Source organism: Excalfactoria chinensis, chromosome 11 (genome assembly GCF_039878825.1).
Source record: "Excalfactoria chinensis isolate bCotChi1 chromosome 11, bCotChi1.hap2, whole genome shotgun sequence".
NCBI lineage: Eukaryota > Metazoa > Chordata > Aves > Galliformes > Phasianidae > Excalfactoria > Excalfactoria chinensis.
Genome location: NC_092835.1, coordinates 2,177,173 through 2,193,762, shown reverse-complemented (window position 1 = coordinate 2,193,762; position 16,590 = coordinate 2,177,173). Strand labels below are relative to the sequence as shown.

The 16,590-nt window shown below is 58.7% G+C and overlaps 2 protein-coding genes across 2 annotated transcripts in view; one reads left to right on the top strand and one right to left on the bottom strand.

The window, feature by feature from the left end:
- Positions 1–180: 180 nt before the first annotated feature.
- GINS2 (GINS complex subunit 2) lies at positions 181–4,711 on the top strand. The gene is made up of 5 exons (XM_072346537.1): positions 181–342; positions 1,617–1,731; positions 2,090–2,189; positions 3,241–3,367; positions 3,701–4,711. Exons 1-5 carry the CDS (start codon positions 253–255, stop codon positions 3,824–3,826), a joined length of 558 nt encoding a protein of 185 aa, XP_072202638.1. The 5' UTR covers positions 181–252; the 3' UTR covers positions 3,827–4,711.
- A 449-nt stretch (positions 4,712–5,160) lies between these two features.
- Positions 5,161–16,590, bottom strand: part of GSE1 (Gse1 coiled-coil protein) — an 82,758-nt gene continuing 71,328 nt past the window's right edge. The window contains 15 exon segments of the mRNA XM_072346701.1: positions 5,161–5,953; positions 7,215–7,318; positions 7,524–7,793; positions 8,033–8,383; positions 8,470–8,577; positions 8,700–8,970; positions 9,195–9,307; positions 9,958–10,538; positions 11,884–12,208; positions 12,553–12,866; positions 12,969–13,090; positions 13,092–13,161; positions 13,309–13,506; positions 13,788–13,966; positions 15,271–15,470. Coding sequence (XP_072202802.1) covers positions 5,819–5,953; positions 7,215–7,318; positions 7,524–7,793; positions 8,033–8,383; positions 8,470–8,577; positions 8,700–8,970; positions 9,195–9,307; positions 9,958–10,538; positions 11,884–12,208; positions 12,553–12,866; positions 12,969–13,090; positions 13,092–13,161; positions 13,309–13,506; positions 13,788–13,966; positions 15,271–15,470 — 3,341 coding nt within the window. The 3' untranslated portion in view covers positions 5,161–5,818.

Genomic DNA, 16,590 nt, shown 5'->3' with positions numbered 1-16,590 from the left:
TCCCACGGCGAGCGACACGGACCGCCCCTTATGGTAACCAATAGAAATCCACGGCCGAATGGAACAACCAATCAGCTCGCTCCAAGCTGCGCCGAGTCCCGCCCCCTCACGCGGAGAGCGCGAAAACGAGCCCGACGGCGGGAAGCTGGGTGTTGTGGGCGGGGCTTCGATGGTAGGCAGCCAATAGGGAGCGTGGGCGCGTGGCGGGCCCCGTGCCGGTTCCGGTCCCCATTAGGGTCGGGGTCCATAAAGATGGAGCCGGCAGAGGCGGAGTTCATGGCCGAGAAGGAGCTGGTGACCATCGTGCCCAGCTTCAGCATGGACAGAGTGCACCTCATCGGGGTCTGCGGGGCCGGGGGGGGGTTATGGCACTGGGGGGGAGTTGGGGTCGGAGCATGAAGGGCTGGGGGGGGTTGAGGGGATATGGGGGGATGGCAAGGCCTGAAGGGATGGGGGTGAGAGATGGGGGGTAATAGGGGGGAATGGGGATCATTGGGGGGGGAAGGATGGAGGTTTGGGGTTAGAAGGGCTGGGGTTGGAGATGTGGGGTTGGGGTAAAGGGGGGGTGTTTGGGGACAGGGCTTTGGTGGGGCAGGGATAGGGGGGTTGGGTATAAGGGGTTTGGGGTATAAGGGGGTTTGGGGTATAAGGGTTGGGGTATAAGGGGTTTGGGGTATAAGGGTTGGGGTATAAGGGGTTTGGGGTATAAGGGTTGGGGTATAGGGGGTTTGGGGTATAAGGGGTTTGGGGTATAAGGGTTGGGGTATAAGGGTTGGGGTATAAGGGGGTTGGGGTATAAGGGGGTTGGGGTATATGGGGTTTGGGGTATAAGGGGTTTGGGGTATAAGGGTTGGGGTATAAGGGTTGGGGTATATAGGGTTTGGGGTATATGGGGTTTGGGGTATAAGGGGTTTGGGGTATAGGGGGTTTGGGGTATAAGGGTTGAGGTATAAGGGGTTTGGGTATAAGGGTTGGGGTATAAGGGTTGGGGTATAAGGGGTTGAGGTATAAGGGGGTTGGGGTATAAGGGGTTGAGGTATAAGGGGTTGGGGTATAAGGGGATTGGGGTATAAGGGGGTTTGGGGTATAAGGGGGTTTGGGGTATAAGGGGGTTTGGGGTATAAGGGGGTTTGGGGTATAAGGGGGTTTGGGGTATAGGGGGTTTGGGGTATAAGGGGTTTGGGGTATAAGGGTTGACGTATAAGGGTTGGGGCATAAGGAGGTTGGGGCATAAGGGGTTTGGGTATAAGGGTTGGGGTTATGGGGCTGAGGGGCCCAGAGATGAAGGGGGAATAAAGCTCAGAGGGTTTGGTTTGGGGCCACGCTTCTGTGATCAGTGTAATTTGTGGCCAGCAAGTTGTGTGAAAGGCTTTGAAATAGCGAACGCGTTGGGAACGTTCTTTATTGCTTCTCAAGGGAAAGGAGCAAAAAGTCCGCGAGCGAGAACGACGGGAAGCCAAAGAAGGAAAATTCAGCTGCTGTTCAATTTAGGCTGTTCCAAATCCCTTGGAAATTCATACCAGCCAGACATGACAGAGATCCAACGAGCAGAGAAGCACCGCAGCATCCAAAGCCTTTTGCAGCTGCCTTATTCTCGTCTCCAATTGATTTTCCAGGGGGATCTGGGCCCTTTCAACCCTGGTTTGCCAGTGGAAGTGCCCGTCTGGTTGGCCATCAATCTGAAGCAGAGGCAGAAATGCCGGCTGATCCCCCCAGAGTGGATGGATGTGGGTAAGGGCAGCAGCTTCTGAGGGTACAGGAGGCACAAGGAAAGCTCTTTGGTTATCAGCGTTAAAGGGGAGCTTAATTGAACTGATGCAAAGCAACTGCAAGGGGAGATTCTAATACACGAAATGTCATCTTCCCAATCGAGTTTGGTGTTTGACTTCTGCTCCTCCAGTGGGCAGGAGTGGGGCTGGTGGAGGGATAAGAGACCTCGGGGGTGTTTGGCTTCCTTATAAAAGCCTTCTCCTGTCTGTACATCGTCCATGTTTAGAGCATCTCGAGTCAGAGATGTGGTCCTGCAGGGGTAGAGATGTGGGTCAGGAGGAGGTCTGTCACCGCCTGATCATCCCTGTCTGTGTTATAGAAAAGCTGGAGGAAATTCGGGACCAAGAACGCAAAGAAGACACCTTCACTCCAATGCCCAGCCCCTATTATATGGAACTCACAAAGCTGCTCTTAAACTAGTAAGTGGGAAATGCGTCGTAACAGTTTCCACCTGACTACATGCTTGCATAGACCATCTCTCAAGCTTTCTTTGGCAGCAACCCCGGAGGGCTGTGAGAAAGGGAGAGTTAATGGGGGTTTATTTCACGGCGTGCCAAGATCTCGCTGCAGCCGTTTTTTCTCATGGTAACTTTGCATTGCAGTAACTGGGGATCGCTTGTTCCATGCCCTGATAATTGGGGCTGTGCCGCTTTATTGAGCAGCAGCTAAGCGGAGAGGCCTGGAGTACAGACAGCACATTCCATGGCTGCAATCTGTTGGGCAGCCTGAACCCTCCAGGCTTCTTCCTTGGCTCTCCTTCAGGAGGAAAGCTCCTCTTTCCTCGGCTTGAGAAGCAAGAGAAGCGGGGTTATTCCATGTCTGACCTCGTGCCTGCTGGGGCATTTCACTTGTAAAATGTGCTGGCTGGTATTTTTCTGAGCCCAGCCTCTCCTGACTTTAAGCCCTTGATTACAGTGGGGTGGTCGTTTAAAGCACTGGCTTCTCCTCTGGAGACGACGCTCTTGGCGTGCGGCTTCTTGGCTCACGCTAGAATAACCCTGACAGCTCTGTCCGTGTGAATCGATCTCATCTCTCGAGGTCCTTATGGCACCACTGAATTGCCTTAATGGGAGGATGCGGCACGACTCGTGAAGTCCCTTCAGTTTAATACTCCCTGATAGAGCCACGAGAGCACACACGGTGCTCAAGTCCTTCCAGTTCCCCTCCTGTGTGTGGTTCTGGCCGGGTTATTGGCCCTGCTCGTACCAGCTGGGCAATTAGAGAGCAGAAGGATTGCAGGGAGAAGCAGACGCTGCATCGGAGCTGAGGGTTCCTGGGTAAAGAAACCACCCTGGAAATCCCAGCACTATAAGCACCAGGCTGGATTTTAACATCAAGTCATAGGAAGGGGGGGGTGGGTTTAATACAGCAAACTGCTCCGCTTCTGCCTCAGAGGGCTGAAGAGCTGCCAACATTACTTATGCCACTGACATAACATACGAGTCTGTTCTGATCCTCTTTCTCCTCCAGCGCCTCCGACAACATCCCCAAAGCAGACGAGATCCGGACGCTGGTGAAGGACACGTGGGACACAAGGATGGCCAAACTGAGGCTGTCTGCAGACAGCTTCGTTAGGCAGCAGGAGGCCCACGCCAAGGTGAGCTGGGATGGGAGGTGGGCAAAAGCTCAGGCAGCTCTTGCTATGGGGAAGCCCAGCTGCCGTGGGTGGGTTGGTGGCTGATGAGAGCTGCTTGTGGGAGAGCTGGTTGGGCACAGGGCTATGGGTATGTCCATCAGGTGCTAAAGCCACGTGTTGAAACCTCTTTTGATGGGCTGCTGGTGGCTCCTTGGGGAGCAGCACTGGGAAAATAGGGCTTGTGTTGGTCGTAGGCTTCTCTTAGCTGGTCCCTCTGGGTGTCACCGTGCTGCCGGGCTCCTCACCTTCCCTTCATCACGGCTCTGCTCCACCTTGTGCTGCTTTCTCTTTCAGCTGGATAACCTGACGCTGATGGAGATCAACACCATTGGGACTTTCCTTACTCAAGCCTTGGATCACATGTACAAACTCCGGACCAACCTGCAGCCTTCTGGAAGCGCCGAGTCCCAGGATTTCTGAGCTCTTCTGCCCACACCAGCCCTCCATGTGTGCACACCCACCGTGCCGGCTTCCACCTCCTTGTGCACGACCCCCAGAACACTGTGAGGTCGGTGAGCCACGTGCAGCTTCCCCTGCTGCTCCTACACAGCCTGGGGAGGGAGCAGGGCTGGAGCTGCTGCAGAGCTGGCACGGGGCATTCCCTGCACCAGAGCTCCATGAAGCTCTCGCCTCCCCTTTGCACAACTTCACCTCCCTTTGGTTCAGAGGCTGCTGCCAAAGACACTCACAGATACAGGTGGTGGCTTGCCAGCATCTGGCTAATGATGTCGGGCAGATCCCTCTGCCCTGCAGAGCGTGGGTGTACTTCATAGAGGGAACTTCTGAGGGCAGCACAGGCCACACACTGGCTTGAAAGCAATGGATTTCAAGGCGGTGCTTCGCTGTGGATTCATTCGGAGCCTCAAAACAGGGGAAAGATGTGCCGGCAGGGAGAGCGCTGGGAGGCACATCCATCTGCTCCTTGGAGAAGGACAAAAGGAAATGGCTTTTCCTTCTCCGAGCCAGGCTGGTCGGTGCTATTAAACATCCCAGCACCTGGGTAACCGCCAGCTGGCTGAGCAGGACCCCAAAAGGGGGGGGATAGAAGGACCCCAAAAGGGGATGGCAAAGCTGATCTGCTGGGAGAGTCACAAATACCCCAACCTTGATATTAGGGCTGGCATGGGAAGGATGGGGTGGGGGGGGCTGGATCTCAGCATGGAAGCAAAGCTGCAACCGAGCACTGGAGCTGCAGCAGCTGCAGCCACGAGGGCTGTGAACGGCCAACCATTTTCCATCCTTATCCTCCCCTCCTGCATGCAGGGAAGGGGAGCAGATCGTGCATGACCACAGGAGCACAAGGAACTGAAAGGCAGAGGTCACCTTTTCCTTTTGCTTTGAGCTTTATCTGGTGGCAAACAAGGAACAGCTTCCCCTGGGAGCAAAGCCGTGTGCCCAGCTCTGAGTGCAGGGCAGCAGCTGGGCTGCACCAATGTGCTCTCAGTGCCTTGGAGGGGTGGAAGAGGGGGGTATTTGGGGCTGCTCCCCAGCACTCATCACCATGCAATGCCTATGGGCTTAAGTGGGGGGAGGGGGGGGGGGGGCAAAAAACATAAAGGCAAGCTTTGTTTTCCTTTATAACAATAATAATTAAAGCAATAGGAAAAAAAAAACATACAAAACCATTTTTTCCTTTAATTTATGTACACAGGACAAGGCTGAAGCTCCCCGGGTTGGTTTCTTTCCTCCCATTGCCAAACCATCACCCCACGGCCCTCCTTAAGATGGGACCCTCCCCCACCCTCCATTCCTCCTTTCTCCCCCCCCCCCCCCATTAAGCTCCCAGGAATGAAGCGCTGCTCCAAGGGGTTCATGGACTTTATTGGTTATAGCCAAGTGCGGTGCTGGGGGAGCCCCAAGCTGAAGGGGGTTGGAGGGTTTGTGTGTGTGTTGGGATGTGGGGGGGTTGATAAGGAAGGGGTGCCCCCCTAACCCCGCAGGGCTCCTCCAGCCTTAGTGTTGTGGGCGGTGGAGTCTTTCATCAGGACTTATAAAAGAAATGAGCGATATAAAGTGTGTGTGTGGAGGGGGGGGGTGTGGGGAGGGGGGCAAGGAGGGGAGTGGGGGGAGGATACAAGGTCAGAGCCCCCCCCACCCCATTTCCCCCTCCTTCCTCCCCCCATCCCCTTCCTGCCGCCCTTTGCTTCATGCATGGCACATTCTCTGTTTTGTTTTCTGTTTCGTTTGCTTTTTTTTTTTATTATTATTATTATTTATTTATTATTATTATTATTATTTTCTTTTTTTTTTCTTTTTTTTTTCTCTCTGTTTTTTTTTTTTCCTTTTTTTTTCCTCTTTTTTTTTTTTTTTTTTAGCTTCAAACCTCCCCAGTGAAAAATATTAAATATTCAAGGTAATAAAATAGATTATTATTATTTCTAGACTATTATGTTCGGCCCGGCCCAAGGAGCGTCACCTGGGATACCCCTTGAAATAACCCCTAGACCACTGCATTGCAGGCAAGGCAAGGCACTTCCGCAGGTGATCCAGCTCCGCTTGCAGTCGTTCTCGTTCCGAGACGATCTTCTGCTTCTGGGTCCTTAATTCCTGCAAGGGAGGAAAGAAAAGGGCAAGGTCAGGGGGGTGTATGGGGACTGCAGGGGGGGATGGGGGTATTGTGGGCCAAAGGCTGCAGGAGGATGGGGATGTTAGGGGAGAATGGGGACATTAGGGGAGAATGGGGACGTTAGGGGAGGATGGGGACGTTAGGGGAGGATGGGGACGTTAGGGGAGGATGGGGACGTTAGGGGAGGATGGGGACGTTAGGGGAGGATGGGGACGTTAGGGGAGGATGGGGACGTTAGGGGAGGATGGGGACGTTAGGGGAGGATGGGGACGTTAGGGGAGAATGGGGACGTTAGGGGAGAATGGGGACTTTAGGGGAGAATGGGGATGTTAGGGGAGGATGGGGACGTTAGGGGAGGATGGGGACGTTAGGGGAGGATGGGGACGTTAGGGGAGGATGGGGACGTTAGGGGAGGATGGGGATAATGGGTAGAATGGGGATAATGGGTAGAATGGGGGTATTGCAGAAGGCTGGGGATAATGGGGAGACTGCATGAGGATCGGGATCATTGGAGGAGAATGGGGGGGGGTTGAAGGGGATGCTGCAGGAGTATGGGGACGTTGCAGGAGGATCGAGCACTACAGAGGATGGGGGTGTTTAGTAGGATAATGGGGACGGTGCAAGAGAATGGGAAGGTTGCAGGGGATGGGGGCACGATGCTGCAGGAGGATGGGGGAGATTGAAAAGAATGGGGAGAGTGCGGGAGGATCGGGAGCTGGAGGAGGGATTTGGGGTTAAGGCAAAAGGATTGGGGGTATTGCAGGAGGATGGGGACCTTAGGGGACCACGGGGAGACTGCAGGAGGATTGGGACATTGGGGACATTGCACGAGGATTGGGACACTGGAGAAGGATGGGGGGACTGAAGGTGATGGGGGCACTGCAAGAGGATGGGGACCTTAGAGGGAAGCTGGGGGGGTTGCGGGAAGATAGGGATACTGGAGGACAATGGGGATACTGGAGGACACTGGGGACATTGTAGGATGATGGGGCACTGCAGGAGGATTTGGGGATACTGCAGGAGGATGAGGGATGCTGCAGGACAATGGAGGTGTTGGATGGGGATATTGAAGGGAACTGGGGTGTTGCAGGAGAATGGGGACCTTGAAGGACACCAAGGAGATTGCAGGAGGATGAATGGGGACACTGGAGGACAATGGGGACACTGCAGAAGGATGGGTGCCTCCCCGGGAGGCCTGAGTGCCATACAGAGGCCAGGTGCCCCCCCAGAAGCCCCACTCACCGCCATGCTGTGCGAAAGCTGCTCTGCTGTCAGGCTCAGGCTGTAGTGCTGGGCCTCCAGCCGCCGGCACTGTGTCTGCAGCACTTGGCGCTCCAGGTTTTGTTCTGCAAGGCACAGGGATGGGGTGAGCACCTGAAAGCCATCGTTCCCTGCCAGCCCCAGGACACAATCTCCTCCCATTAAAACAGCCCTTTGCCAGCTGGGTGGACAAGATCTGGCTGTCAAGCCTGGGGGCAGCAGGGCATAAGGTGATGCTGTGGCTAACCAAGCCAGGCAACCCCCCGCCAAGCCCCACTCCCCAATCCTTACCTTCTATATGTTCCTGGTAAGCTTCAAAGATTGCCTCGATCCCTTGCCACTTGGGCCTGGGGCACTCCTCCTCATCTTCCTCCTCATCTTCTTCCTCCTCCTCATCCTCAGAGGCCGAGTCCCTGCGGTCCCGTGGCAGCGCTGGGCCGAGTGCCCGGTGCCCCTCGGCCGTGCCGTTGTGTGGGGCAGGAGGGCGGCTGGAGGCCTGAAGCTCAGGGATGTTGTAGTGGATGGAGGCGTCCAGCTTGTGGTTCTGCTCCGCCGTCCCCCCTGCAGGCACAGAGTGTCAGCCCCCCCCTTTCCCTGCTGACTTCATTTTTTCAGCCCCACATGTAAAAACAAATGAGTTTTGCTACCACCCAGCTGTGTTTTCCCAGCATCTTTTTACCTCTCCACGATCCTTCCCAGGGATTCCCTGGCAATGGGGTTAACAAAAGCCTTTTCCCCACAGTGCCAACCCACTGATCTCCTCCCTGTACCCCCACGGGGTCGCTGCCCCGGCACGGTACCTTTGTGCTTTTGCAACGCCTTCTGCGTGGACTGCAGCACGGACTCGTGGAACTGGTGGGCAAACTCCTCAGCAATGAAAGGCTCCCAAGGTTTGCTTTTGCCATTCATGCTGTGGGACAGCGGCACAGGGATGTCCTTGGGCAGAGGGCCCCTGACGTAGCTGAGGATGCTCAGTGCTTTCTTCCCCGAGTGCCCATCGCTCAGCCGGGGCTTCTCAGCCAGCTCCTTCACCCTGGGCAGCTCTGCAGCTCTCAGAGGCTCCACTCTGCCCGGCTCTGATGGCTTCTGCACCTCAGGAACGGAGGTGACAATGCCCACAGGCTTATCTGGGTCCAGCAGCAGCGGCGGCTCTTGGGGCAGAGGAGAAGCAGCGTTGGCACAGCGGTGCCCAATTGGGCACAGGAGGTGAGGGGGAAGGTGGAGTGGAGGAGCTTACCAGCAGCGGGGCCGCTGGGGCTGTCCTGCGGAGAGCTCTTCACCACCACAGCAGCCGGCGTGGGCTTCTGCTTCATGGCCTGCAGCATCTCCACCAGCTTCTCCTTGTCTGCCGCATGGGAAGCTGAGGTTTAGTGTAGCCTCTGCTCAGCCGGGCACGCTCGCGGCACCAGGCAGCCCCGCAGCACGGGGACGGGGACCCCCACAACCCAGCACGGGGCATGGCGTTACCTTTCCTCTTTTCGGCGCTGATGTGCGTGAGGTTGAAGATGGTGAGGAAGCGTTTCTTCTCCTCGAAGTTGGGGCTGTTGTTCATCTCGTCGGGGCTGTAGCGGGTGGAGAGGGGGAGGCGTGGGGAGGGAGTGCGGCGCTTGTTCTGCACCGTGGGTGGTGAGGGGCTGCGCTCCCGCAGCATCCGCCGGCGCTTGCGCCGCTTCTGGCTCAGTAATTCCTCCTTCTGCTGCTGCGTGGTGAGGCCGAAGAGCTGCAGGAACTCCAGCTTCTGGGGCGTGAGGGGAGAGCAGAGCTGGGTCAGCCCCAGAGCAGCACAGCACCTGTTCCCATCCCCACCCTTCACTCCCATCTCCATCCCCGTGTCCATTTCCATTCCCATCTCCATCCCCATCTCCACCTTCAGCCTCACCTCTGTCTCCATCCCATCGCCATTTCCATCCCCATCCCCAATCCCACTTCAGCCCCACATCCAGCCGAGTGCTGTGCCCATACCTCAGAGGATGTGTCCAGCTTCAGCGGGGGCTGCTCGGCCACGCACCGGAGATGTGCCCGCACCTCCTCCTCGTCACTGTCATCACAGGAGTCATCCAGGTCGTAATAGTAACCTGGGGATGGGGAGAAGCTGATATCAGCCGGGGGGGCCATGCTGGGACCCCCCCATATATACTGCTGGGACCCTGGGAACCTGCTGAGACCCCAGGAATGATTGGGATCCTGCTGGGTAGGGATGCTCACCGCAGCATCCCAGCTCAGCTCTGTTTTGGGATGGCTTGAAGGGGGACTGGAAGAACTATGTCTCTGTGGGCTGCTTGTAGTGGGAGGGCTGATTCTTCCCTTTGCTGCTGGGGCACCAGGGAGGGACACAACCCAGGAGCACCTCGTGCCAGGGCCAGGGACACTGGGGACACCACTGCCTGCCTTGATGGGGAGCACCGGGCTCAGCAGGTTAATGGGGCACAAGGGGGGGATGGCAGCGCTGCCCCCACACCTCGCTCCATCTCCTCCTCGCTGCTGTTCACATCCCCGCTCGCACGGCCCTATTAATATTTAAAGCCAGCTTATTAGCCTCAGTTCATCATTTATTAATTGGGCATGTCTAGAGCGGAGGATTTACCAAGCCGCTCTGATTTGGCTTTCGGGAGCATTTGCATCGAATGCCTGCGGGTTGGGCTGATGGCATCACTGGGGAACCCCCTCCTGGCCTCCCCCATTGGGGTCCCGGTGCCTGGGGGGGGATCCCAAACCCCCTCCTCACCTTTCTCCCGGGCCTCCCGTCGTCGACGCTCCTCCAGGTCCAGTTTGCTGACCAGCCTGCGGTGCTGCTGCACGAACTCGTCGTAGATGTACATGGGGTCTTGTGTGCGGGGCTGGGGGGGTCTGTAGGGCGAGCTGGGCTTGGTCACCTCCCCAAAAGGGGTGGTTGGGGGTCTCTGCTGGCTCAGGATGCTTTGCGTGGATTTCTCCAGCTCGGCCAGGAATGGTGTGTGGGTGAAGCCTGTGTGCTCTGCAGTGCTGGGTTCCCGTGGCATGGGGTATTTATCCAGCACATCCCTTTTCCTTGCGCTGTCTTCCAGCTTCTCGGGGCAGAAGACTCTCTCCACCTTCACCAGCGGGATGCCCTGCCGGCTGGGCTCAAAGGGGGCTGGGTGGCCATGGAGGACGTGAGGCTCAGGGAGGCGTCGGGGGGGCTCCGAGGGGCTGTCCATCAGGGAGACGGGGTTCCAGAGGGATGTAGCAATGGGGTGGTGCTGGGGTTTGGGGGAGATGAGTGGCGGCGGACCACCAAAGTGCTGCCCCGGCTCGCGGATGCTCGGCTCGTGGCGGCTTGGTCCCGACCTGCAGGAAGGAGAGGAGAGGGATGGAGAGGAGAAGCAAACCTTCTGTGCAAGCTGGATGTGTGGAGAAATGATCTGTTGGATGCACGTGGTGGAGGGGGGAGGGTTGGGAACGGGGTACAGGGCAGGGGACCCCCTCTGTGGGACTGGGATGGCACGGGCGCTCACAGCACAAAGAGTGACGCTGCAGTGAAACCTTCCCTAAACACCCAGGGAAGGAGCAAACCTGTTAGCAGGATAAATATTTCATGTGCCGGAGAGGAGCGTTTAACGCTTTTCCACTCGAGCGCTCCAGACCTCTGTGCAGCAGAGCAGTGAGGGCTCAGTGCTGCCAGCCGGGTCGCAGCTGCCATCGCTCCATGCAGAGCTCCTGCAGGCACCAGCACTGCCGGCTGAGGGCATCGCCTGCCCCGGTGGAAAGCGGGGGTCCCTGTCCCTCCCTTCCCACCATCTGGGGGTCTTTTCAGCACTTACATGGGGCACAGGCGTGGGGCTGGGCAGGATGCTGAGTGAGGGACTGGGATAGGAGTAGGAATGAGATGAGGATAGAGATGAGGATGGAGATGAAGATGGAAATGGGATAGGAGGGAGATGAGGCTGTAAGAACAACCCCCCCCCACACTCGCTGCTGTGCTCAGGGTGACCTTGATGTCTCCTCCCTGCTTTGGGGAGGGATGTGTGGATGGGGGCGGGCGGCTGCAGCAGGCACTTGCCATTGTGCCGCCCCGCAATCCGCTCCTTGTTATACTCGATTAGCCGCGCTAATCCCCTTGATATCCAAAAATAACAATGGGAGCCGGCAGCAGAGCCGACTGGATAAGCCCACACCACCAAAGCGCTCAGCAACAGAGCGAGAAAACCCGCGTCAATGCGGAGCTGTGGGCACAGGGGGTGCCCCCCTCGCCTCATCCCACTGCGCATCCCTCTATCAGCGAGCAGCTTTCAGGCTGCACAGGGGAAGCTGCAATTAGCGATGTCGCTGCCTCGGCAGCACCTGGCTGCTCGCCGTTGGCCCCCAGCCACCTCCTGGGCTCACCGCCTGCTGCCGCGCAGATGTCAGGCAGTGGCACCGCACGGTGTTGCCAGCACAGCCGGCCCGGCTGGCACAGCACGGCGGGGACCTGCTGGCACCGGACACACAGCTCGCCTGGTGCAGGGGGGGAAAGTATGAAGGCTGAGCTTGGGGGGAGCTCGTCCTGCTCAGAGCCAGCTCGCAGGGTGGTGAAAATGACAGCGAGATGGGAAAATCCTAGGAAACATTCAGGAAAATGGGCAGAGGGAGCACGGAAAGGGGCATCCTTCATCCTGGCAGAGAGGTTAAACCCACCCGGGGTGTGCAGCCCTACCTGGGGTTGTCAGGCCGGTGTTCGGGCTCAGGCTGGCTCGGGGTGCGGCCCATGTCGAGGTGCTGCTCCAGCACCTGCTGGCGGAACTCGGACACCTGGGACTGGCGATCCTCCTTCTCCTGGCGCAGGCGGCGCTGCCGGGCCAGCCACTTCTCCTCCTCGTTGGTGCGGTGGATGAGCAGCGCCGTGGCCGCGCTGCTGCCAGGCAGAGGGAAGACGTTGTGGTTGGGGATGAGGCTGGGCACGGGGTGGTGCGAGGCGGGCGGTGGGTGCAGCGGGTGCTGGAGGGGCTTTGGCGTCGGCAGCACTGAGTCCTTCAGTTTCTCTGGGGAACGAACAAAGAGGAGACAGAGGGTTGGTGGGGTGCAGGCTGAATCCCACCCGTGTGTGGAAGAGGGTCGCCCAGCATCCCCGTGGGATGGCAGCCCACAGCCCTGGCTCCCCTGCCTGCTGCCAGCCCAGCTGCTTGGGGTGAAGTCAGATGGCACAAACACCTCTCCAAGAGCCCCAGTGCTCCGCAGCGGCCCTGCTGACTGCACCACAGCAGCTGGGCTCCTGGCACTGCGAGCTGGCAAGCAGAGAGCCAGGCTCTGGGACCCGACACCCCCACAGCTTTACCATCTGGAGGGGAACGGGGACCAGCCCCAGTGCCACCCGCAGGGATGTTACCTGCTCTGCTGGGCTCCGGCAGCTTGCTGCGCTCCTCAGCCGGGTGCCCCCGCAGCGCATGCAGCTCGGCCACAGGCAGGAAGGGGCTCTCCATGGCTTTCACCATGCTCAGCTCCTTCTCCCGGGCTCGTTCCCGCTGCCTCTCCAGCTCCCGCTCACGCTCCTTCTCACGCTCCCTCTCCAGCTCCTTCTCACGTTCTCGTTCCCGTTCGCGTTCCTTCTCCCTTTCCCTGTCTGCTTCCCTCTCCCGCTCCTTCTCCCGTTCCCTCTCCCGCTCCCTCTCCCTCTGCCGCAGCTCCTCGTCCATTTGCAACCTGCAGAAGAGAACCAAAGGAAAACACCCCCATCAGGTGCCCGTTAGCATCCCATAGGCCCCCCCATCACCACCCCACAGCAGCCAGCCCATCACCACTCACCTCTCAGCAGCCAGGCTGGAGATGCGCTCAGACTGCAGGGCGGAGAGTGCGGAGTGTGAGAGCTCAGCAGGGTACCGCACACCTGACAGGTGCAGGTGCATGGCCGAGGGGTGCAGGGGGGGGCAGCGAGCCTGGGGCCGGCAGTGGGTAGAAGGGGGACCGCAGTGCTGAGAGGCAGTAGGAGTCGTCCATCCTGGGGAGATAGGGGTGCTCAGCGGGGTGCAAGACCCCAAAAAGGGAGAAATTCTATCCTGGAGGGTTGTTGCAGCTTGCAGCACAGCCCTCGGGGTCATCCTCCCGCCTCCCAGCAGCATCCCTGCTGGTAAGGGTGGGTGCCCACCTGAAGGCAGGGTGAGGGAAGGGGTGGTGTGTCAGGTAGCTGGGGTGGTAATACGCGGCGGCCGCAGCCGGGTCCAAGCCAAGAGGTGGCAGCGAGGACATGCGGAGGTCCTCAGCTGTGTGGTAGGGCCGGAAGCTGCGCAGGTAATCCTCGGTGACAGCACTGGGTGGCACCACGTGGTGCACGGGACGCTGCAGGCTGCTGGGGAAAGGTGATGGTGAGCATCAGGGTGATGTCACCCCCACATGAGAGGCACCCGCATCCTGCATCGTCCCATATCCCACATTGTCTTCCATCCTGCATTCCACATCCCACACCACCCTGCACCCCAGACCCCACATCTTGCATCCCACACCCTGCATCCCATATCATCCCAAATCCCACACCCAGCACCATCCCATCATCCCACACCCCGCATACCCACAGCCCTGCATCCCACGCCATCCCACACTCCACATCTCCCCCTGACACCGACTCACTTGAGAGGTGGGAAGCGAGAATCCTGGACCACGGAGCTGGGGGGCAGCCCAAAAGAGTATGGAGTGCCCAGGAGGTGCGTTGGGACCGTGGGACCCCCTGCTTTCTCCTGTGTCAGAGGGGGCTCAGAGATGAGCCGCTCGCGGCTGCTGCTGCTGCTGCCTCTTGACCCTGCTTCTTGCTGGAAGGTAGAGGGGCAGAAAAGCAGAGTTGGCCGTTAGGGGATTGTGGAGAACATCCCTGCATTTACACTGTTAAAGGATGGGGCTGAAGGGCTGCATGGGGGTCACCCAGATGGAAAGGGGGGTGTTGAAGCTGGAGATGGGCTGACAGCAGGACACACCGTACCTGCCTGCAGATTTACAGGCAGCTTTGTTCTCCAGAGCCATTAATCACTCGGAGGATGCAGACACCTATGGCGCCCGGAGCAGCACAGCCGGTGTAAATCCGGCATCGGCCCTTTGATAGCAGCCATAAAACGCAGGGCCAGCCCTCAGGGGAGCCAATGGCAGCACCCCATCCCACTGCCTCATCAGTCAGGAGGTGAATTTCCATCCAGGATGAAGGTGACACACACTGACCCCAGCTTGGGAGGCACCCTGGGGTCACTTGGCGGCATCATCCCCATTCCAGGGGTTGAGCCAGTGATGGAGGGATGAGCCCTAGCAGCGGGAAACAGATTATTCCTGCAATCAAAGGAATGGCAGTGCAGGCTGCAGGACCCCAGGGCAGGCTGCAGGACCCCAGGGCAGGCTGTAGGACCCCAGGGCAGGCTGCAGGACCCCAGGGCAGGCTGCAGGACCCCAGCCAGCCATCGGGGACGGTCCCAAGGTCACCGCAGGCGGCACAAAGGCCAACCCCCCACAGCCTGTGCTGAGCACGGTGCGTGTGAGGCTGCGCTCTAATTACCTCCCCCAGCTCTGGGCGTCACGCTGCAAGCACAGCTCTGCCAGACAATAAAGCACGCTCAGTTAACCTATATTCCACTGGGGTCACTGAGGAGCAGCAGGATGGCGCGCAGGGGGGCTCGGTGAGGAGGGCAGCACCCGGGTACCCTGAGCCCCTCCGTGTACCCATGGGTTTGGTTTTGTTCCTCCCCACATCCAGTATTTCTCATCCCTTCCCCTCGCCTCTCCGCTTTGTGGTTTAATTAGTCCTTCCAAGTGGCATAATCCCCCCGGGAATCTGCTTGCAACATGCGAGTGGAAAGGAGAAGAACTAACGATGCTTCTTAATTAGCCGGCGCGTCGCCCCCCACCCTCCACTATCTCCCCACTTCTCTCCGGATGGCAGCCTGGGGACATGGCAGAAGGGACAAAAGGGGCACAGTGACGGCTGGCACCACGATGGGGAGCAGCTCCCGGCACCGTTATCATGGTTGGCACAAGCAAACGGCCCTCACGCTATCAGCACAGCACATGGCAATGGCACACCCTCCACTCAGAGCCTCGGTGTCCCTTTTGGGGATGGGATCCCCATCCTTACCTGCCTGCCCTCGCTCCTCCAGACCCCGTTGACCGTCTTGGTGGGGGCGATGGTGACGACGGGCGGCGTGCTGGGCACGCTGTGCCCCCCCGGGGGCACAATGATGGGGCCCATGGGGCCGCGTTTGGGCGTGCTGGCAGGTGAGCTGTGGTTGGTGGCTGGCGAGGAGACGGGAGACGACTCGCTGCTTATTGAGGAGCCTGGGAAATGGACACGACAGGAGAGAGGCAGCTGTTAGAGGGGCCAACCGCCTCCCCCTTCCACAGGCCTGGGGGGCAGCAGCAGGTGAAGCCATCCCCATGCCCACGGAGACCCATCCTCTGTAGTGCTGGGGCTCAGCTTGTATACAGGGGCTCATTTCCATCCCTCTGCAAACCCAGCTGAGCCACAGAGAGAGGGAAGGTCAAACCCCGCTCACTGCTCCCATAAACACAGCTCAGACCCCGAGGGCCAAAGGTGAGCATCACCCCCAGGGCTGAGCCCATGCCCCAGTGCCAAGCAGGGCCAGCCAGGGCTGCTCCCAGACGCGGGTGTGAGGATGCACTGAGCCGCTCCCGGTAACCCTTGGGCAAAGCTTTGGCTCCATTTGCATAATACATCCGTATTTGAAATTATACCCACCCCGGGGATGCTGGCAGTATTTGCAAGGGAAAAATAAAACCCTCTGAAATGGAATTAAGGCGGAGAGTGCAACGCGTGGAGAAAAGCAGAGCTGGAGCAGCAATACAAATTCCAAGCTAACTGGGGCAGGCGGAGCCCAGCATGTGCTCGGCTGCAAATTGCCTGCACACACATCCCCAGGCGAGGACCAGCTCCGGGTGCAGGAGCCAAAATGCACCAAAATGGCCACTGGCCAGAGCCTGGGCTGCCCAAAGCCACTACAGTGAGGCTGCCTGTGAGGTGACAGCTCTGCCTGGCCAGGCACGGATGCTGTAGCCTTGCATGTGCCAGCCAGCTCCCTTGGGTGTGCAAACCGTCTGCTGGCCTTGCGAGCGCACAAGCTGGCTGCCCTGAAGGTGCAGTGCAGCTCCTCACCCTGCACGCATCCCCCTCCACTTCCTAACGCCCTCAGCACACGCAGCCCAGCACCGTGGATGCGGAGGGAGCAGGGATGTCCCAGCTGCATCCCAAAGGACGCTCCGCAGGGCAGCAGGATGAGCTCGGCAGCACTCTGGCCACGCCACCTTATGAATGATTCCCTTGTTGCTCCGAATCGCTTTCATTTCAAGAGCTGTGAGGCTGGGGGAGAGAAAGGCTGCCCGCCACAAAAGAGGCACCGATACGGATTTGACACCCACTGAAGTCTATCTTGTCAGCGCA